Source organism: Aquarana catesbeiana, linkage group LG07 (assembly GCF_042186555.1).
Source record: "Aquarana catesbeiana isolate 2022-GZ linkage group LG07, ASM4218655v1, whole genome shotgun sequence".
NCBI lineage: Eukaryota > Metazoa > Chordata > Amphibia > Anura > Ranidae > Aquarana > Aquarana catesbeiana.
Genome location: NC_133330.1, coordinates 21,192,653 through 21,215,953, shown reverse-complemented (window position 1 = coordinate 21,215,953; position 23,301 = coordinate 21,192,653). Strand labels below are relative to the sequence as shown.

Below are 23,301 nucleotides of genomic sequence, written 5' to 3'. Positions count from 1 at the left end.
TTTTGCGTCTGACGTCAAACGTCGCGCTCCATGCTCAGGAATAAAACGTCACGCGCCTCGCTTGGTGTAAGGAATTCTGGGAGTTGTAGTAACCCAGCAGCCAGAAGGTGGGCGGGGCAATCTCTTAAAGTGCCACTCCAGATTGTTTAACCACTTGTCTACCACGCAGATTCATAATTTTTCTTTCCACACAAAGCAAAATCAGCTTTTTTTTTTTTTTTTTTTGCTAGAAAATTATTTATGCTACTTAAAGAACTGTATATTTTCTGAAAGCAGGGGCCCTGGAGAACAAAAGTTGCAATTTTTTTTTATGACACACGATATTTGCACAGCTATTCGTCAAATGCAAACATTTTTTGTAAAGAATGCATTAAAATAACTTTTAGTACACACAAGAACAACGTAATACCTTGACCAGGCCATTTTTTTCGATACAGCACTTCGTTACTTTAACTGACAATTGGGCGGTCGTGCGACGTTGTGCCCAAATAAAATCGATGTCCTTTTTTTCCCCTCAAATAGAGCTTTCTTTTGGTGCTATTTGATCACCTCTGCCGTTTTTATTTTTTGCGCTATAAAAAAAAAAAAAAAACGACAATTTTGAAAAAAAAAAATATATATTTTTTTTACTTTCTGCTATAAAAATAATAAAAAAATATAAAAAAAAAAAATCAACTATCTTCATAAAATTTAGGCCAATATGTATTCTGCTACATGTTTTTGGTAAAAAAAAAAAGCCCAATAAGCGTTTATTGATTGGTTTGCGCAAAAGTTATCACGTCTACAAACTATGAGATAGATTTATTTTTTTTTTTTTTTAACGGCGGCAATCAGCGACTTATAGCGGAACTGCGATATTGCGGTGGACATTTATAAACTAACTGACGCTTTTGACCCCATTCGGGGACCAGTGACACCAGTGATCAGTGCTAAAAATATGCACTGTCACTGTACTAATGACACTGGCTGGGAAGGGGTTAACATCAGGGGCGATCAAAGGATTAACTGTGTGCCTAACCTGTGCTTGGTTACTGTGGGGGGAGGTGCTTTACTAGAGGAGGGCAGAGAGCTGTGTCCCTCTGCTTTGCAGGAACACAGGATCCATGCCTTCCCCACTGACAGAACGGTGATCTGCCTTGCTTACATAGGCAGACAGTCGTTCTGCTTGTGTCCTGAAAGGATCGGCGGGGTCCCGGCGGACATCGAGTCTGCCGGACCCGCTGATTGGCTCCCGCTGTGTCCAATCACAGCGGGGGAGGGTCGCCGGCGCTGCGCACCAGAACTGCAGGATCACGCACTAGGTACGTGATCCTGCAAAGGAGAGCCGCCTTGCCGCCGTGTACGGTCAGCAAGCGGATAAAATTAAGTGCACCCGGAAATGGCAAAAAATAAAAAATAAAAAAAATCCAGTACTCAAAATTCTCGATTGGCGACACTTTCAAAGCCTTTAGAGGTCATCAGTTCAGAGTTAAAGAGGAACTGCAGTCTGCTCACATAATTTGCAATAAAAACATCTTTGCCATTCTGAAGCTTCCCTCCAACCATTTTGCATATTATCTTATATATACTGTGATTCTGTATTTGACAACTATGCTGCAGAAATCTCCCTCCAATGAGTATAGCTGCAGCCATTTCAACTGTGGGCGTGTTTGCATTCATGTGTATGGGTGGGGTGATGGTGGTGCTTTTTTTTTTTTTTTTTAAGTTATTTTTCTTTCATCACAATTTCTTACTTTAAAGATCTTTGTTTTTTTTTTTTCATTTAGCTTTATTGCCATCATAAGGAGGCCAACAAGCTCCCTATGTGATAGCATTGGGCAGGTGGCAGGTTCTCCTAATTTATTAGACCCCCCCCTGACATCTCCCCTGCAGCTAATCAAGCATGCGGTGGCAGGTGGGACTGGAGGGGTAGGGGATTCAGGTAGAGTACATTTCTCATGGGGGGGGGGAGTCGCTCACTCTTCACCTCCTCCATTCACCAAATACAAGGCGTTCTGTGACTGGGGGAGGGGCGGATGAACATCACAAACCCCCCCCCCTCCCCCCAGTGACAGAATGCCTTGTATTGGGTGAAAAGAACATAGCAGCCACACATTGGGCACACATCATCGGTGGTAAGTTTTTATTATATTGCATATGTCCAACATTCTCCCCCCCCCCCGGAGTTCAGCCTTAAGGTGAAAACATCCCAGTGAGTGAACAATATACATTGTAGGATTGTCAGCCATCAGTATTCTGGAATGTGCTTTGAAGAAACTGATGTCAGTGGATTGGCACATCCCAGTGGCGGCTGGTGCTCAAAATTTTTGGGGGGGCGCAAACAAACTAAAACATACTGAAAAAAAACATCAAATGCAGCCACTGGACCTCTAGTGTGATTGGGGGGGGGGGGGGGTGCTCTGATGTTACATAGTAGGGGAGGTTGAAAAAAGACACAAGTCCAACCTATGTGTGTGATTATGTGTCAGTATTACATTGTATATCCCTGTATGTTGCGGTCGTTCAGGTACTTATCTAATAGTTTTTTGAAACTATCGATGCTCCCCGCTGAGACCACCGCCTGTGGAAGGGAATTCCACATCCTTGCCGCTCTTACAGTAAAGAACCCTTTATGTAGTTTATGGTTAAACCTCTTTTCTTCTAATTTTAAGGAATGGTCACGAGTCTTATTAAGCTCCCTTTTCGCAGAAGTTTTCTCCCTATTGTGGGGTCACCAGTCCGGTATTTATATATTGAAATCATATCCCCTCTCAAGCGTCTCTTCTCCAGAGAGAATAAGTTCAGAGCTCCCAACCTTTCCTCATAACTAATAGCCTCCAGACACTTTATTAGCTTTCTTGCCCTTCTTTGTACTCGCTCCATTTCCAGTACATCCTTCCTGAGGACTGGTGCCCAGAACTGGACAGCATACTCCAGGTGCGGCCGGACCAGAGTCTTGTAGAGCGGGAGAATTAACGTTTTATCTCTGGAGTTGATCCCCCTTTTTAATGCCAATATTCTGTTGGCTTTGTTAGCAGCAGCTTGGCATTGCTGAGCCTATCATCTACTAGGACCCCCAGGTCCTTTTCCATCCTTAATTCCCCCAGAGGTTCTCCCCCCAGTGTAGAGATTGCATTCATATTTTTGCCACCCAAATGCATTATTTTACATTTTTCCACATTTAACCTCATTTGCCATGTAGTTGCCAACCCCAATAATTTGTTTAGATTTATAGAGAACCTATGATGTGATGGGAGGGGGGTACTCTGATGTAATTGGGGGACCTCTGATGTGATGGGGGAACTGTGATACGATGGGAGGACCTCTGATATGATTGGAGAACCTCTAATGTGACGGGTGACTCTGATGTGATGGGGGGCCTTCTGATGTGATGGGGGGCCTTCTGATGTGATGGGGGGCCTCTGATGTAATTTCTGATGTGATGAGGGGACTTCTGATGGGTTGCCTCCGATGTGATGGGCGGAGGGGGAAGGAGCCTGATAGACTTGGAAAACCTTTGATATGATGGGGGGGACCTCTGATGTGATGGAGGGGAGCCCTCTAATATGATGGGGGATCTTTGAGTAATTGGGAGGACCTTTGATTTATAGGGGACCTCTGATGTAATGGGGGGCTTCTGATGTGATCAGAGGACCTCTGATGTGCTGGGGGGGGGGGAACTGGTGTGATAGGGGGCCTCTGATGTGATGGGGGGGGACCTCTAATGTGATGAGGGGCCTCTGATGTGATGGGGGGGACCTCTAATGTGATGAGGGGCCTCTGATATAATTGGAGAACCTCTGATGTGATAGAGGGGAGCCCTCTGATGTGATGGGGGACCTCTGATGTGATGGAGGGACTTCTGATGTGATGGATTGACTTCTGATGTGATGGATGTCCTCTAATGCGATGGGGGGATCTCTGATATGACGGAAGGCCTTCTGATGTGATTGAAGAATCTTTGATGTAATGGGGGAATCTCTGACGGGAGGACCTCTAATGTGATGGGGTGGGGCTCTGATATGACAGGAGAACCTCTAATGTGATGGGGGGGGGATCTCTGATATGACGGGAGAACCTCTGATGTGATGGGGGGGGGGTCTCTGATATGACAGGAGAACCTCTAATGTGATGGGGGGGGGATCTCTGATATGACGGGAGAACCTCTGATGTGATGGGGGGGGGGTCTCTGATATGACAGGAGAACCTCTAATGTGATGGGGGGGGGATCTCTGATATGACGGGAGAACCTCTGATGTGATGGGGTGGGGGATCTCTGATATGACGGGAGAACCTCTGATGTGATGGGGGGGATCTCTGTAATGACGGGAGAACCTCTGATGTGATTGGGGGAATTTCCGATGTGATGGAAGACCTCTGATATGACGTGAGGGAACTTCTAATGTGATGAGGAAATCTCTGATGTGACGGGAGGACTTCTAAAGTGACGGCTCTGCACTGCTCTGATTGGCTGTCTAATTCTCAAAAGCTCTGAAGTAACGCTCATACTGTACAGGGAGGAAATGGTTATGTAACCCGTCATTATAATCACAAAATACCACAATGTCGTATTTACTATCCGCCTCATTATCTCGCTGCAAGGCGTCACCGTCTGACACTAATTACAGTGGCGTGACATAATCGCATTATTATTAGTATTATACGCCAACAGTTTACGCAGCGCTTTACAACATTAGGGCAGACAGTACAATTACAATACAATTCGATACAGGTGGGAATCGGAGAGCCCTGCTCATTAGAGCTTACAATCTAGGAGGGAGGGTCAAGTGATACAAAAGGGTAATAGCTGTGGGGGGATGAGCTAATGGAGAAAATAGTGCAGTTGTTAGATGGAGGCAGGACAGGCTTCTCTGAAGAGGAAAGTTTTCAGGGATCGCCTAAAAGTGGATACATTTGGAGACAGTCTGACAGATTGGGGTAGGGAATTCCAGAGGATGGGCGAGGCTCGGGAGAAGTCCTGGTGGCAGATATGGGAGGAGGTGATGAGGGAGCTAGAGGGCAGGAGGTCTTGGGAGGAACGGAGATGGCGAGTAGGTTGGTATTTTGAGCCTAGGCTAGTGATGTAGCTGAGGGGGCAGAGTTGTGGATGGCTTTGTCACTTATTGCTAGAATTTTGAATTTAATTAGTTGGGCAAGTGGCAGCCAATCGTATCAATGGAGCATTATTCCATTTCCTGTGTTGATTTGGGGCGTGCAATCATTGCGCAGCTCTGCATGATAATTCTGTATGAGCCACAACTTCCCTGGAAGACATCATGCAGCTCATTACGTTGGCCTGCAGTACATGTATGGCAATGGGACGCTCCACCCAGAACGGATATTCCCGTGTCCTGCTGGCGGCTCCATTCATCAGTTCATTACATTTATGCATCAGTTTCCTGTCACATTCATTTGACATTTTATTAAAAGGAAACAAAAGATCAATATAAGGATACATTGTATCCTTAAAAGTAGAATCCCAACTATTCTTTTAAAAAAAAGGTCCCCTCCTACCACTGACATCCCTGGCTGGAGGACCTTCAGCTTCATCTAACCCTGGCCCACCCCTTTCATTCATTGGATTTCAGCCCTATCAGCCCCCCCGCTACACAAATATAATGTTTTTTTATTTGCTTACTTTTCAATAATTCAGTAATAGGTTTCAGCCCGCCCCCATTCTCCCTCCTCGTCTAGGCAGATGACGTCAGTGCCCCCCAGGGATCAATGGCGACCCTAGGGGGGGGCCAGAGGGGGCCCTGACCCCCCCAACATTATGCTGTGCCCCACCATGTGCCCCCCCCAATAAAAATTTTTTTTTTTTTTTACAAAAAATCAAATGTCTAAGAGGGAGAGAGTCCCCAGTCAGCTCCTGCAGGTGATTCCTCCCCCCTCCCTCTGCTTGCTGACACTGCATAATGCGAGCGCTCACACAACCACGGCCGCCCGATCTGCTCCTTCCCCTGCATCCTCATTGGCAGGGAGAAGATCGAGTTGCAGGAAGGACTCCACCAGGACTCTCAGTTACTGAAAAAACAGACTGATTTCTCCCCTCCTTAGGACAGGAGAACCAGCCTGTAAATTCCAAGAGATGCCAGACCAGCGCTGTCAATAGCAGGGGCAGGACAGCAAGAGGAGGCTGGGAAACCCCACAGTGGCAGAACACCAGGGCCCGGAGGCAAGACAACCTTTGCAACCCTGATAGTTCTCCCACTGCTTTGGATCCTTATATTTTCTTGGTATGCTGGTGACATATATCTCTTGTTTTCTGCCACCCTGGGGGGCCCCAATACAGTAGGAAGGGAGCTCACTGCAGAACATGTGAAAGGGCTGTTGTGGGGTTGTAGTAAAGGGCCCCAGGATATATATATATATATATATATATATATATATATATATATATATATAAAATTGCATTTTATAGTTGCCCCACTACTTTTGTCCTTGTCCCCCCCTAAATATGAAAGCTGGGGACGCCACTGCCAGGGATATCCCAGGAGGACTACAGTCATTCACTGATGGAGGAGGGGGACGGGCCTAGTGCCGAGGCACATCATGTTCCCCTGTGACATCATCGGGGGGGGGGAGGGGAGGGTTCTCTTCCAGGTTCAGGTGCGCAGCCCCTTCCGATGACATCACGGGGTGGCACGGGACCCGAGTGGCAACTGCAGAAAAATGGATCTCAGCAGGATATCGCTGGATCTGCTGGGGGGGGGGGGGGGTTGGTGAAGTTCCTATTGTGTATGTTTCCTGTACCCCCCATAAGACGGCAATCTATAAATCAAATGACGTTTATTTGTCTTGTTGGTCGATGAATAGAGAAAGCTGGTAAGAAAATAATGACAACACGTGTGCCTTGCAGAACTTTATTCCAAATAAAGAACGATACAAATATAGAACTTTCCTTCCGTTTTTTTCTTTTAAACATCTAGTGTCCCAAAAACCTAAAACTAGAATTGTTGGCTGCTGTGTTTAAAGTGGACCTGTCATATGGGAGCCCGAGATCAACAGGACGGGCCCTGAGCTGCTCACTATACTCACACTGGTGGGACCGGCCGGAGAGAGAGAGGATCCGCCATAATAATAATAAAAAAAAAAAAAAAATTCACTGGAATTGGCCAAGCATTGCAAAATGATGGCCTTAAAGTGGACCTGTCACCCCAAACTGGACAAATCGTTGTCTTCCATTCTAATCCCTCTTTCTGAAAAACTTTGTGAAATGAATTAAGGCTGCAGCATTTGTTTAAAAAAAAAAAAAAAAAAAGTTCCAACTATGATTGGCTCCCTGCTTACCAGAGAGGCACTGGTGATGTAGGCGCTTGCCTACTGGGAAGGTTACCTCACCAGGGGGCTGCAACCAGATCTCAGGAGTGTAATGACAAAACCTGGTGAACTTGCATCCAGCGTCACGGTGCCCCGGGATGAAGTGGAAGCTGGATCCCTCTAAAAAGAATGTATCCGCTCCCCCTCCCCCCCAAAAAAATATGACATCTCAGGGGGTCACCTGCACTTAAAGCGGAATTTCCATTTTTGGGTGGAGCTCCACTTTAACTATTAAATTATAGATATTGGAATTTCCTTTCAAATTTGGCTGTAAGTGAACGGAACGAATACGAATTTATCCAAAATAACAAATGCCGTATCTTAACAAATGGAATGTAACGAATTAATAATAATTCCAATACCTATAATTTAATAGTTAGTTATTCTTTTGTACTTTCTTTCTTATTTTCGAATTTACGAATTGCGATCATAACGATTAACCTGAAAAACAGGAACCCCCCCAAAAAAACAAATGGAATGAAAGAAACACATTTTTTGGCAGTGCACATGTCTAGTGCAGCCTGTCACCTGGAGCAGGGTGGGGGTGGGAGCTGCATTTTACCTTTAGGGGGGGAGAGGGGGTGGTTTGTGCACCCCGTCACCTCCGGGGGGTGTGTGTTGGGGCAACTTGTCACCTCCAAAGGGTGTGGGCATGTGAGCCTGTCACCTTGGGGCTGGCCTGTTTCTCCTCTTATTATTTTTCTCCCCCTTCCTTTCCGTAGGTAAAGTCACCACAGAGTGAGAAGGGGATCTGGTGCCTTCCGCCCCCCCGGCCCCCAAAGGCCCAGGAACCGGCACTGGTCTGTGTCCTGGGGGTTGAGGATCCCCTGTTCTAGAAGGATCCAACAGGTGTGGTATATAGATCCAAGCTGGGCCAATGTAACTATATAAAAATGTCCATACCGGAATTCTGCTTTAACCACATAGAACTGACAGGTACACTTTAAAGATCCAATAAAACAGCACATGACTACGGTAACAGTTAACTTAAAGGAGAAGCTCAGCCAAGAGAAAAAGGAGTATGACATCGAGGGTATAGCTGCATGAAATAAAAACCGTACTAAACCAAGGAGTATGACATTGAGGGTATAGCTGCATGAAATAAAAACCGTACTAAACCAAGGAGGAGCAATATATGGCACTGAGGATACCTAGAACACCTACCTCCCTGCGGGTCAGTGACTGACCATCCCTACGAACAGGGATCTCTAAGTGCTAATCCATACGTGACGGACGTTCGTCGCTTCCATCGCTCTAATGCTCTGTACTTTGGCTAACTTCCCATCCAATGAAAAGGGAGTCCATCAGCTAGCCTGCCCAATTCCATCTACTTATCTAACCCAAGACTTGGGCTGATCACAGCTACCTGGGACTCCCCCGGGGCGCCGATCGACAATGACTTGTAATGTGCAAACTGGGTAAGAAGTCGATCAGCATGTTAGGCCGGCCCCCACCATTTACGTAAAAAAAAATATGTAAGGCCAAAAACTTGATATTTTGTTTTGGGTAGAGTAGGGTTAGAACCTCTGTAAAAGCGGTATTAAACCAAAAGCGTAATATATGGCAGGTTATTAATCATTAGATATGGCGGCTGCATTCCTTTTTTTTCTCTTAGGCTCCTCCCCCCTCTGTTTTCACCTGGTGATCTGGCCAGTAACACACCTCCTGTATTAGAGCGCCCCCACTCTGGATGAAGGAGCACAGGGAGTACCTTCGGACAGAAGCATTGTGAGTTTGGGGCAGTGAAGGAGAACCTTGGCACCCCCGGATGATTTGGAACTACATTTCCCATGATGCTCATGCACTCTGCAGTGTAGCTGAGCATCATGGGAAATGCAGTTCCAAAACATCTGGGGTGCCAAGGTTCGCCATCACTGGTCTAGGGGGAGGGGAGTGTTGGACGGACTAGCAGATTTAGATACACTAACAAAACTAAAGCCAAACTCCAGCTCACACTTTATCATTAGTCACAGCAAACTGTTTTTTTCTTTTTTTCCTTTTGGGATAAAGGTCCTACATGAATAAATAAAAGCCAACTATTGTAAGCACCCCTGCCAGTGGTAAATGGTTTGTCTCATCTCTGATACAATTGCAGGGCAGCTTGTTCTTTAAAAAAAACGAAAAAAAAAAAAAACAGACTTACTGACTGGATCACCGGATGAAAATAGAAGAAAGACTAAAAAAGAAAACAAATGCAGCCATCACATCTAAGAATTGGTAAGCTGCAATATAATAAAGGTTTTTGCTTTTGGATTTAAATACCGCTTTAAGGTTTTATTGCGGTCTGCGATTCACCCTTACCATGGTGGCCATTGTCTCCAATACTGAAAGCAATGGGAAATCCATCACTTTTGAGTTGTCACCAGAACAGGAGAGGGAGGGGAAATCCTCCTAAGGGCAGGGCAGGGCAGGGCTGAGAGGTAGGCAGAAGAGGCGGCTGCCTTGGGTGCTTCAGCAGGAAAGAGGTGCAAAAAAAAAAAAAAGGGCAGGACCCATCCTATATGGCGGGGCACACTTTTGGCCTGTCCGCCTTGGGTGCCATAGGACCTCTTCCTGCGGGGGAAACCTAATCTGGTGGCAACTGTCAAAGGCAGGGGCTTTGGGGTGCACACCCTAATGCAGGGGTCTCAAACTGGCGGCCCTCCAGCTGTTGCGAAAACTACAAGTCCCATGAGGCATTGCAAGGCTCACCATTCCAAGCATGACTCCCACAGGCAGAAGCATGATGGGACTTGTAGTTTTGCAACAGCTGGAGGGGCCGCCAGTTTGAGACCCCCTGCCTTAAAAGGGAATATCCCCTTGCTTTGGAGAGAAAGCCTCCTACTTCCTGCTGTACTCCTGAAACAGGAAGTGAAGTGAAATCACCCCTACGGGACACAGAAAAAAAAAAGCCAATAGGGGCTTTACCCATTCCCTACTATATACAAAAGTGAAAAAAGTTTTGGCTGCTCATAACCTTTAATTCTCAATATTGCTGCTACTACCCTCACCGGGATCCTACAGTGTAAAGCTGAATGGCACCATGAGGAACGGAGTAATAACGCGGTGTCACCCTGGCATAGGGGACAATCATCCAGTAGTATGTAGTATCAGCTAAGTGCAGTCGAACGATTTCAGTGCTTATTGGGGCCCGTTGTCGGAGTGTGTTGCGGAGGGAGACATCACTCCTCCTTGGCCGGTGACTGGGCGGGGCTCAGGGGATGGTTCTCCTCCAGCCTCTCATTGGACGAGTCGGCCACGTCGAGGGCGGTTCTCTTGAGGAGGTAAACGCCGGCGTGGAGTCCTCCAATATTAACCCAGACTGTGTGCATCTTCCTCCACAGGTGTCCTGCTCTGGCCAGAGCCTGGAAATGAAAGGCAAAGAGGAAATAAAGCGCATCTATCTGAATTCTCAAGGCTACAAAAATAAGTCCAATTCCTAAAGCCCAGCTGAGTAAAAAATAAATAAATAAAATACATTCCACATGCAGCAAAACAAAGTCAGTTTGTTTTCATTATAAAGCAGCCACAGAGTAGAAGAGGCTGTCCCCTGCCAGCATGCTGCAATGAAGGACCCTTGTTCTCTATGTAGAAGCAGTGGTCTCTCTGCAGAGGTCAGAAATGCCTCTGCTGAGTCAGACGTATACAGCATCTCTGAACTCAGCAAACCTCTCACGCCCTTCTGATTGGGAAGCTCTAGATCTGACTTAGCAGGGTGGGGCATCTGACCTCTGCAGAGAGATCACTGCTTCCACACAAAGAGTAAGAGTCCCACATAGCTGCATGCTGGCAGGGGACAGTTTTATTTGTTTTTAATTAGGCTGTGGCTGATATTTAAAGAAAATGAACTGTAAGGTCCAGTAGACATCATATGCAGTCCAGGGCGTTTTTTTTTCTGCATCAAAAACGCATGGAAAGTAGATTATATGGTTTCCAATGGCATAGTTCCCACCCGTGCAGTCAGTTCCAGATAAAAAAAAAAAGTAGAACATGCTGCATTTTTCCTGCACTGGAACACATCAAAAACACACCGGACCCCAGCACAGTGAAAAAAAAAAAAAAAAAAACAAAAGAAGAAAAAAAAAAAGCATCTGGAATGCATTTGGAAAACGCATCAAAAACCCACCAGAACACGCCAAAAATGCATGAAAAACGCACATGCAAAAACGCATCCGGAACGGATCTGGAGTGCGTTTTTGTGGTGTGTGAACTGGTCTTAAGACTTTGTACACTTTTTTGTTTTGATGCACATGGAATTAATTTTGCTCAATCGGGCTGTTAAAGTAGAACTACTCTGTATCTGAGCACCACAAACCAAAAAACACTATTTAATATTCAAAACAAACGTCCCCCATCCGTGTCTCCATGCTTTATTTTTCTGAGAAATCACTTTGAAAAACACCTCCCTAGCATTTCTGGCCGTGGCCATCTTGAGTAAGGGCACACGATTCATGTAGCAGAGGGGTAGGCAACCAGTAGCCCTCCAGCTGTTGTGGAACTACATTTCCTATGAGGCATTGCAAGGCTGGCAGTTACATTTACTCCCAGGGGCATGATGGGACTTGTAGTTCTGCAACAGCTGGAGGGCCCCAGGGTGCCTATCCCGATGTAGCATTTACTTTCTGGAATCCATCTGCCCTTAGCTCAGGCATGCAGACAAGAGGGTGTGCTTAGCTGAGAAAACCCCTCCTTCCCTTCTAGAGACTTCTGGGATGTATGATATCATTTGCCTAGACCAGAAACTATGAAGTAACTGAAGAAATTAAAAAAAAAAAAAAAAAAAAAAAAAGGGATTAAAAAAAAAAAAAGTAAATATGATATACTTTTCTATCTATTTACTAATGCAAGCAGCATAAGGATCAAAAATAATCACTGTTAATTGGAAGAGTGAAATTCTACTTTAATGTTTTGCCGCTCACATAACGCATATGTGCGATGGCGCAGAGGGTGGGGCTTTAAAGCCCACATGCCACACCTTTGCGTCCATGGGCAGAAGAGGTTTCTGGGAGGGCACTCACAGCACAGTGGCCAAGCTGTCAAAGGTAACTCCCGGTCTCTATTAATGATCGGAGGTCGGCGGGACTCATGTGACCACTGTGACAGCCAATCACAGTGACTTGTGCTATGATACTTAGAGCGCCAATGTAAAATCCCCCCCCCATTGTCTCACAATGTTGGGGGGTGCGGGCATCCAAAGAGCTCATCCCTGGCTCCAAGAACAACTGAAAGGACGCCGCACACTTAAGACCAAACCCAGGTACAGAAAAAAAGAGATGTGGCTTCAGCGTAGCTCCTCCCAGGCCACGCTCCCTTACATGTTTCGCCCTGTCCACAGGGCTTAGTCTTAGAGGTCACCTCTATCACTAATTCCTGTGGGAGGGGCTTCAGCCTAGCTCCTCCAAGGCCACACCACTGACGCCACACCACTGATGCATTTCACCTTGCCTACAGAGCGTGGTCATTAGGGTGACCTTTATGGCTAAGACCTGTGGATGGAGCGAAACGCGTCAGTGGGGCATGGCCTAGGAGGAGCTAGGCTGAAGCCGCATCTCATTTTTCCATACCTATGCTGTGTCTTCAGTGTGCGGCATCCAATCAGTTGTTCTTCGTCAATCACATTGGTTCACGTGATCAGACAAGACCTTCCTGTCCTCAGCGTAACAGCCCAGTTAAAGAAACGCCAGGGCTGGGCTAGAAGGGGTTAAAGCTAAACATTCGGTTTGTTCTGGTGGTCACTGTCCCTTGGATAGAATGCAATTGGACTTTAAAAATGTCACCAGAATGCAGCCCACTTGGTCCGAAACGTGCCACTATCCCCATTCCAGCAACTTGCACCACGTGGCCCTGTCCACGGCCTTTCTTACGAAAACTGTCTTCATCCTGCGCGATGGCTCCATCAATTTCCTGGGCGACAACCATACTGCAAAGGACTGCTGGAGGCTTCTATAAGTACAAGTCCCCAAAGAATAAATTGGGCCACAGCGTGGGTGCACAGAATAAAGAGGACCCGGCGGGGAGACTTTTAGAAGGAAGGCCAAGCAGTGGTAGGCAGGGCTGCACAGTACAGATTGCTATAACGTGGACAGAGGTAAGTACAGGAACCGGTGGCTGCACTCTGTGAGAAGGGGGCGTCCCTCAAAGGAGAACTTGTACCAAAGGTTCAGCTGTCCTTTATTTATATTGTTTAGTCATTTAGAATATTCACCTTAATGAAGCATTTCCTATCATGGGTCAGAAGAACCGCTCTTCCAGTGCTGGCACGGCACACCCGACTCATCTCCTGGAGGCAGGCGGGGTACAAGTCCCAGTTCTTCTTCTTTGACCCGATTCTGTGAAAATACAACTGAGAATAAGGCAACTGGAGACAACAAAACTTGACCATCTACAGCAAAAATACTACACAACCATGCCGTGATGTATAAAAATAAAGATTACAGGGAGGGATAAAGAAGTTTAGACAAGTGGTTCCCAACTGACGAGCCATGGCCTCCCTTCTCCCAGCAGCAGATCCTTCAACCTCCCATAGTGCCTCCTAGCTACCATAGTGTTCCCCAACAAACCATAGTGGCCCACAGAGAGCCCTTAACCCACACAGTGCCCCCAATCTCCCACAGCGCCACCTAGCATACTACAGTGCCTGGAAGCCTGCTGCAAAGCCTCCAGCCCTCTATAGCCCCAACTTCCAACAGTGTACCCAAAGAGCCCTCAACCCACACAGTGCCCTCAGAGAGCCCACAACCCACACAGTGCCCTCAGAGAGCCCACAACCCACACAGTGTCCCCAATCTCCCACAGCACCACCCAGCATGCCAAAGTGCCCGGAAGCCTGTTGCAGAGCCTCCAGCCCTCCATATTCCCCCCAACATCCAACAGTGCCCCCCGAAAGCCCTCAAACCACACAGTGCCCCCAATCTCCCACAGCGCCACCCAGCATGCCACAGTGTCCAGAAGCCTGCTGCAGAGCCACCAGCCCTCCATAGTCCCCCCCCCCAACTTCCAACAGTGCCCCCAGAGACCCTCAAGCCACACAGTGCCCCCAATCTCCCACAGCGCCCACTAAGCATGCTACAGTGCCTGGAAGGCTGCTGCAGAGCCTTCAGCCCTCCAAACATCCAACAGTGCCCCCCGAAAGCCCTCAACCCACACAGTGCTCCAGAGAACCCTCAATCCACATAGTGCCTCCAATCTCCCACAGCCCTACCAAGCATGCTACAGAGCCTCCAGCCCTCCACAGTCCCCCCAACTTCCAACAGTGCCCCCAGAGAGCCCTCAACCCACACAGTGCCCCCAATCTCCCACAGCATGCCACAGTGCCCGGAAGCCTGATGCAGAGCCTCCAGCCCTCCATAGTGCCCCCAGCCTCCATAGTCCTTTTATCCACCCATGTACTCCAATAAAGTGAAAGCTGTAATCTGGATGTTTTCTATGGCAGACACACTCCTTATTTGTTACTAGACTGTTAGGCGCCATTTACACCTATGCAGATTACTTTTGTTTTTACAGGCAGCGGGAGGGGACGTCCCCCCTCCTGCCACCCTCCGGTGCTTCTACCGGCTTGCCCGTGCAATCCATGAGCCAGAGAATGAATTGGCCAGCGGCGGCCATTTACCATAGAGCTGACCAAGGACCAGATGGTCCCGGCCATCCCTATGACCTTCGGAGGCCTGACGCGACGTTATGATGTCACTTCCGGCCTCGGCAGATGAACACTGTCATTTTTTGGATGGGAAGCTGAGAAAGTTTTTTTTCTAAATTGATCTAAGGCTTTTCAGCGTAGAGGTGAGATGTGGGGACATATAGACCCATGACCTCTCTATAAAGAGGACCGGTCATGCCCTATTCCTATTACAAAGGATGTTCACATTTCTTGTAATAAAAGTGATAAAAAAAAATTGTGAAGGGAAAGTGTAAAAATAAAAAAATAAATATGAAATAAACAATCAAACAAAAAAAAACACCCCACACATGTGAGGTATCACCACGAACGTTAGAGCGCGAGCAATAATTTCAGCGCAAGACCTCCTCTGTAACTCTAAACTGGTAACCTTTAAAAAATTTTAAAGCGTCGCCTATGGAAATCTTTTAAGTATTGACGTTTGGCGCCATTCCACGAGCAAGCGTGCGCAATTTTAAAGCGTGACATGTTAGGGATCTATTTACTTGGTGTAACATCATCTTTCACATTATACAAAAAAAAAAAAACTGGGCTAACTTTTTTTTAATTCATGAAAGTGTTTTTTCCCAAAAAAAAAAAATTGCGTTTGAAAAATTGTTGCACAACTACATAAAAAATTGCAACGACCACCATTTTATTCCCTAGGGTCTCTGCTAAAAAAAATAAATATAATGTTTGGGGGTTCTGAGTAATTTTCTAGCAAAATAATTATGTTTTTACATGTAGGAGAGGAATGCCAGAATTGGCCCGGTATGGAAGCGGTTAAAAATGCAAATCGCGGTAAAAACACACTACATGCTTTTCTGCTGCTTCTCCAGTGAAGTCTATTGAACCAAAAAAAACAAACAAACAAAAACAGTGTTTAAAAAAGTCCCTGACCCTTTCCAAAAACGCAGAGGCACAAAAATGCATCGATGTAAACATGTTCTATAGGAACCCATGTTAAATATAACATCCTGCGTTTCTGCAAAAAGCAGAAAAAAAAAAAAAAACGTATTGGTGTGAATGGAGCCTTAGTCTCTCTGCTTCTAATTTCTCTCCTGTTGGGAGACCCTCACCTCTTTCCAAAAGGCATGTCTGTAATGATGACATCCACACTTCCCGTCCTCAGCGGCAGTCTGGAGATGTCCCACTGTGCAGTATCTATTGGCAGCCCCTGGGTGGCGCTGTGTTAAAAAATAAAAGATCAGTTATACACAAAGTGCATACAGTGGCATCTTTAAAACTAAAAGTTTAATCTGCATATATTTTACCTTCCTTGTTCCCTCCTCTCTAATTTATGCAATACTCACCTTTTCTTCAGCAGGGAACAGATGTTGCTAGCCGCCCTGTTCACTGCGTTGTGGCTGTTGTCACCGGCAACAAAGAAACAGTTGGACCACTCACTCACACCCTAAAAAGAGAAGAAAAGCCATCAACGGGGTAAAGCTTGCTGCAATGGCCTGGCCTTATCCATGAAGTATCTACAGAGCAGAAGGGGGTAAGGTTTCACTACAATTCTGTTTAAATTATAGGACCCCCTCTGGTCAGGCACGCCCCCCTCTGGTCAGGCACGCAGGTGGGTGTGTCTAAACAGTTCTAAAGTTCTCTTGCAAAACAAGTCTTGGGAAGGCACTGGTGATGAGGGGCGTGGCCATTACTCAGCTCTGCCAAGACAGAGCACTGGAGCAGGAGCGCAGGAAGCAGCATTCTCAGAAAAAAAAAAGATATTTCAAAGCTCTCCCTCTGCAATGCTCAGAACTGATCAGGCACGCCCCCTCTGGTCAGGCACACAGGTGGGTGTGTCTAAACAGTTCTAACGTTCTCTTGCAACACAAGTCTGTGAAAAAACACTGGTAATGAGGGGTGTGGCTGCGATGAGGGGGGGCGTGGCCATTACTCAGCTCTGCCAACACAGAGCACTGAAGCAGGAGGGCAGGAAGCAGCATTCTCAGAAAAAAAAAAAGATATTTCAAAGCTCTCCCTCTGCAATACTTAGAACTGGCCAGGCACGCCCCCTCTGGTAAGGCACGCACCCTCTGGTCAGGCACACAGGTGGGAGGGTGTGTCTAAACAGTTCCTAAGTTCTCTTACAACACAAGTCTGTGAAAAAAGACACTGGTAATGAGGGGTGTGGCTGTGATGAGGGGGCGTGGCCATTACTCAGCTCTGCCAACACAGAGCACTGGAGCAGGAGGGCAGGAAGCAGCATTCTCAGAAAAAAAAAGATATTTCAAAGCTCTCCCTCTGCAATGCTCAGAACTGATCAGGCACGCCCCCTCTGGTCAGGCACACAGGTGGGTGTGTCAAAACAGATCTAACGTTCTCTTGCAACACAAGTCTGTGAAAAGACACTGGTAATGAGGGGTGTGGCTGTGATGAGGGGGCGTGGCCATTACTCAGCTCTGCCAACACAGAGCACTGGAGCAAGAGGGTAGGAAGCAGCATTCTCCGAGAAAAAGATATTTTAAAGCATTTCTAAGCAAAACTTAATCGCAAATCATAAAGTACGGGGGGGGGGGGGGGGGATAAAGAGATAAAAAGGCATGAGACTACAAATGTGCATTAAAGGAAGACTCCATGCAAATGAGGCCCACTGATAGGAAGTTACCTCTATAGGGATGGCTCCCGTCCCACACATCGGATCGACTATGATATCTGACGGCTCCAGGTCGCAGAGTCTGAAGAAGAAAGTAAACAGCGGTCAGGTAAAAGGATATCGCTCTCATTATAAGCCGTGGATAAAAGGAGCTTGGAGACCACCTGAGCATGCCATAGGCCAGTGTGGAGCGCAGAGTGGTGGGCCCGAAGTGCGTGATGTTTCTCCGGTGCAGGCTCTCCTCCGTCAGTGCGATTCCCACCAGCATCTCATTATAACTGATGTTCAGGAGAACCTGGAGGGACACAATAAAACAGAACGTAAGATAGACAAGCAAAGTCCCCGCCCACCTATTTTTTCGGTTGCAAATGTCGTAGAGTATTTTTGAAGGCAAGGATGCATTTAAAAGGGAATATATAATAGGTTTTGTGTAAATATTCAAATTGCTTAGGGATATAGAATTCAATTCTGATATGTGTCAGGTAAATAAGAGCACCTTGTATTTCCATTTTAAGCCAGTAGGTGGAGTTATAGGTTACTTTTTCACATTTTACCAGAGTTTCCGTTTCTGCTCTGCTGAAAACAAAAAGACTAGCCCAGCATCACTTTAACTGGGCTATTACACCCGGGAGCCGGAATATCTGCCTGATCATTTGATAATTGTGATTGGCTGTCACAAGATCGGAAGCCAGATCCACTGGCTCCTGATCAGTACTAGGAACTGGGAGCTCAGTCACTGTGCTGGGAGTAAACAATAAGCACATTCTATGCACAGAAACCTCAGCTGGGCTAATGTTCCTGAGGACCTGGAAGGTCGGCCCAATCATGTGACCACTGTGATTGGTTGTCACATGATTGGGAGTTGGACCCACTGGCTCCTGGTCAGTACTAAAGACTAAACGCGGTCTTCGACAGTTCAGTCATTGTGCTGGGAGCGTGCAGTGAGCACATTGAATGCACAGAAACCTCAGCCGGGCTATTATTGCTGGGGGCCAGGTCAGCCCAATCATGTGACCACTGTGATTGGCTGTCACTGTAGTCACATGATCAGGAGCCGGACCCAATATCTCAAGTTGTAATTTATACACAGAACTGAATGGCTCCGAAGAGTGGCTCCTCCCCTCTCTCTCTTTACACGGCCAGGTTGATAGTTTCATTTAGAGAGAGGAGGGTCTGAAAGCAAGCAGCTCTGACTTTGCACTTTCTTTTGAAGACTGATAATGCTTGGGAGGAAGAGGAAGAAGAAGAGTAAGAGGAAGGAGGAAGAGGAAGGAGGAAGGAGGAAGAGGAAGGAGGAAGGAGGAAGAGGAAGAAGTCGTCGCGGACCCCGCGACAAAGAAGAACTACCCACAGGTATAAGACGAAGGCACCTACCCCCTCCCACCCTCTACACATTCCTATTGCCCAGTTACGATGGGTTCCTCTAATAGCCAAAAGGAGGAGGCAGATGGGGCGGAAATAATTCAACATTAGCAATAAGTACCGAAGTGTTGGCCAATCAGTATTACCCAGTGTTTGGTCAGTGTGGACACTTTAAGCTACTTCAGGTATGTTACTTTAAAAATTTAAAAAAATGATACTATTGCTAGTTCACAGCACAAGATGGTGGCCACCATACACACACCTCCACATCAAAGTTGGTCATGTCAGCCTTCCACTGGAAGTGATCCTGTACAGCTCCACCGAAATCCCTGGCGGCATCGTTGGACGTAAAGCTGTGCTTGTCGCCAGCTCGGTTACAGGTGACACGGAATTTCAAGACGTTGCCTGCACCGGCGCTATCCGCACCTCCGCCCGCCGTGCTGTCTTCTAAGGAGGCCTCAGGACTGAGATCTTCAGCTGAAGCCTCTAAGCTATCCACCACCTGTTGGTCTAAGCTGCTGGACTCCTCCTGTGCTGCAGGAGGCACCAACATCTCTTTATCAGTCTTCGTGTGTTCCTCGGGTGCATCAGCAGCAGGGGGCGCCATTTGCGGTTTGCGCTCTTTGTCTGTTTTTTTTTTCCTTTTCTTCTTTTTTAGGTTGTTGTTCAAATCCCAGGTCCTCAAGGCTTTGTCCCAGGGCAGCTTTGAGGCCAGTTCCTTAAAATCCTCCAGAGCAGCTTCCTACCCAGACATAAAAAAACGTCACCGTTATAAAAGTAGCGGCAGTAATACAAAACTTCTATTAGATAGTTAGCACCATAGGATCAGAGCTTCATCCTTGCACTGACCTTCGAGTCCTTAAAGGGGAAATCCGAAAATTCCTGAACGATAACAAACAGATTGTCCACAGACCTCAGAAGATGAACCTGAAATGTAAATGAAAAATATCTGTAGGCTTGTTCCGGTTCAGTGACTCAGCCACACACAGCCAGGTAGCTGGCATTTCCGGATGGATGTCTGCAATGATTGTCTACCTCAGTAATGGCTTTCTTTAACGATTTGTGGACACTGAATGTGCTTCACACAAACAAAAAGACTTCATGGAAGTACATAGGTTGTGTGTAATACACCCTTCAGACCTTCTGTTGCTCCTCCCTTGCATTTGCAAGCAAGTTCCGGCTGTCAAAATGACAGCTGGGAGTTACTGTGTAAATGCAGCAGCTGTAGAAGCTGCTGTCAAAAACGGCCCCATGCACATGGATGCCTCCTGTGTGCTGGGGCATAAAATCTCCAATCAGGCACCGGGAGAGCTGCACATGCCATGTACAGCAGCCAATACAAATTAATAGCTGTACACGACCCATTTCAGGTAAATGACACTGCAGCAATTAACACGCATGTGCGTAGGCACTTCTCTCCAAATGTGCCATTTTCAGGTTCAGAAAAGTGCTGTATATACGCATGCGCAGGTAAATGCTGATGGAGAAGCAATTGGCGTTTGGACAAGTTTTATTTGTTACATAGCTAAGGGGAGAAGAGGAGGAAGGAGTTAATTGGAGCTCTTTGGGGTTACAAAGGGGATATTTTATATGAATAAAGGTACATATAATGAAACAATACACTGATTCATTGAGGGGAATTTACTCAAACTGGAGCAGACAGAATCTGGAGCAGCTATACATGGCAGCCAATCAGCTTCTAGCTTTCATTTTCAAGGCTTAACTGAACAAGCTGAAGCTGATTGGTTGCCTCACACAGCTGCTTCAGATTCTGCTTGCTCCAGTCATGGTAAATTCCCCTCATTGAGGTACATGTATCAAGACAGACACATCTACTGCGTCCACAGTGGAAAACGACCGCAATTAGTGGCATTCAACATTCTGGAACGCGTCATTTAAAAAAATATAAATATGCGGCTGCACTAGCAAAAGTGCTTTTCCAGCCCTGTTACCGCCACCACTCAGCACAGCACAGAGCCCAGCATGAATCCCAGCACACAGACCGACGCGGATCCCCGGCACACAGACCGGCGCGGATCCCCGGCACACAGACCGGCGCGGATCCCCGGCACACAGACCGGCGCGGATCCCCGGCACACAGACCGGCGCGGATCCCCGGCACACAGACCGGCGCGGATCCCCGGCACACAGACCGACGCGGATCCCCGGCACACAGACCGACGCGGATCCCCGGCACACAGACCGACGCGGATCCCCGGCACACAGACCGACGCGGATCCCCGGCACACAGACCGACGCGGATCCCCGGCACACAGACCGACGCGGATCCCCGGCACACAGACCGACGCGGATCCCCGGCACACAGACCGACGCGGATCCCCGGCACACAGACCGACGCGGATCCCCGGCACACAGACCGACGCGGATCACCGGCACACAGACCGGCACACAGAGACCGGCACACAGACCAACGCGGATCCCCGGCACCGAGACCGACGCGGATCCCCGGCACCGAGACCGGCACACAGACCGACGCGGATCCCCGGCACACAGACCGACGCGGATCCCCGGCACACAGACCGACGCGGATCCCCGGCACACAGACCGACGCGGATCCCTGAGACCGACGCGGATCCCCGGCACCGAGACCGACGCGGATCCCCGGCACCGAGACGGATCCCCGCCACAGAGCCCGGGACCGAGACCGACGCGGATCCCCGGCACCGAGACCGACGCGGATCCCTGGCACCGAGACCGACGCAGATCCCCGGCACCGAGACCGACGCAGATCCCCGGCACCGAGACCGACGCAGATCCCCGGCACCGAGACCGACGCGGATCCCCGGCACCGAGACCAACGCGGATCCCCGGCACCGAGACCGACGCGGATCCCCGGCACCGAGATTGACACGTCTCCCCGGTACCGAGACCGACACGGATCCCCGGCACCGAGACCGACACGGATCCCCGGCACAGAGCCCGGGACCGAGACCGACACGGATCCCCGGCACCGAGACCGACACGGATCCCCGGCACCGAGACCGACACCCCTCCTCATCCTCTCACCTGGGCCAGGCCATCCATCCCGATCTGGAAGTAGATCTTGCCCCGATCTTTGCTGATCTTACACTGGCACCCCAGCTTCTCCTCCACTTCCGCTGCTGCCGTGAATTCGAACCCCGTAGGCACCGTGGCCCCGATAGTGACCAGACGGCTCTCGAAAGGGGCCACATCGCTGGGGACCGGGTCATCCAGGCTGACCTCCGTTAGGATGTCCGCAGCGGCGTCAACCTCAGACATGTCGGCGGTTGGGGGGGGGTAACCAATTCTGTATGAGAAGGACGAAGGTTAAAAAAAATACGGTCACATGAGTAGTAAAGTGTACCTGTCACCTAATGACAGTGAGGGAGGGGTTAGATCCTCTGTCAGATGTCTATTGCTGTATGTGTTCCCATTGGGCAGATTTTCCTTTACTTCCTGTCATGGTGACACGTGTCACAGACAGCAACGGACATGACAGAGGTTCTAACTCTCTCCACAATGTAAGACTGAAAAAAAAAAAAAAAAAGGAAATTATTTTAGCTAGAGGAATAATATTCTAATTATTAAATCATTCTAATTATCTAATAGTCATAATTATCAGCATTTCCATAGAGTCTTTGACGTTATGTAAGTCTATGAGCACCTGCAATACATCCAGCGGTACCCCCAGTTGCTGCCTATGACATACATGCATGTAAATGGAGAAGCTGAAGCTCTGACAGTCTCATATTTCAGGCATTACTTAGAACTGTATTTATAGAGCCCGGGGATATAACGGCACCCAGTAAAGGAATGGTCAGTGGTACACCGGAGCAGAAACAAGCCCAGGGACCTTTCCAGGGACAAATCTCAGCAGATGGCACCCATGGCAATGACATTTCTAGGAGAAGAGTCAGCTGTACCCCAATAATACCAGGAAGAGCCCCTTCTGGGCACTCAGGGGGTAGAAACCAACCTCCCTCCGAGTATCCAGAGCTGATCAATAAATATAAAGGATAAAGTGACAACACAGAGTGACCCCACCACCAGCAACGTGCTCACCAGTCTGCAGACATGACAGCCATCGATGACTCGGCGCTCCTCGCAGGGCTGATTGCAGATGCTATCGATCTGTGCGCGCGCTGACTGGACAGCAGGTGGCGCTGTGTCATAATAACAATTGCAGTACAGGGGAAGCCTGCGCTTGTGAAGCGAGGCCAGCAGGTGGCGCTGTGTCCTAATAACAATTGCAATACAGAGAGGGTTGCGCTTAATGAAGAGAGGCCAGCAGGTGGCGCTGTGTCCTAATAACAATTGCAGTACAGGGGGAGCATGCGCTTGTGAAGCAAGGCCAGCAGGTGGCGCTGTGTCCTGATAATTCCAGTACAGGGAGAGCCCGCGCTTGTCAAGAGAAGCCAGCAGATGG

At 48.0% G+C, this 23,301-nt stretch overlaps 1 protein-coding gene across 1 annotated transcript; it reads right to left on the bottom strand.

Annotated features, from left to right (window-relative positions):
* Nucleotides 1-6,828: 6,828 nt before the first annotated feature.
* THUMPD3 (THUMP domain 3 tRNA guanosine methyltransferase) lies at nt 6,829-23,024 on the bottom strand. Its single transcript, XM_073591739.1, has 10 exons — nt 22,938-23,024; nt 21,921-22,182; nt 19,743-19,820; nt 19,156-19,635; nt 17,696-17,826; nt 17,544-17,613; nt 16,246-16,346; nt 16,012-16,119; nt 13,484-13,607; nt 6,829-10,643 (listed from the first exon to the last, which is right to left on the bottom strand). The coding sequence occupies exons 2-10, from the start codon at nt 22,152-22,154 to the stop codon at nt 10,461-10,463; spliced, it is 1,509 nt and encodes a 502-aa protein (XP_073447840.1). The 5' UTR covers nt 22,155-22,182; nt 22,938-23,024; the 3' UTR covers nt 6,829-10,460.
* Nucleotides 23,025-23,301: the final 277 nt, after the last annotated feature.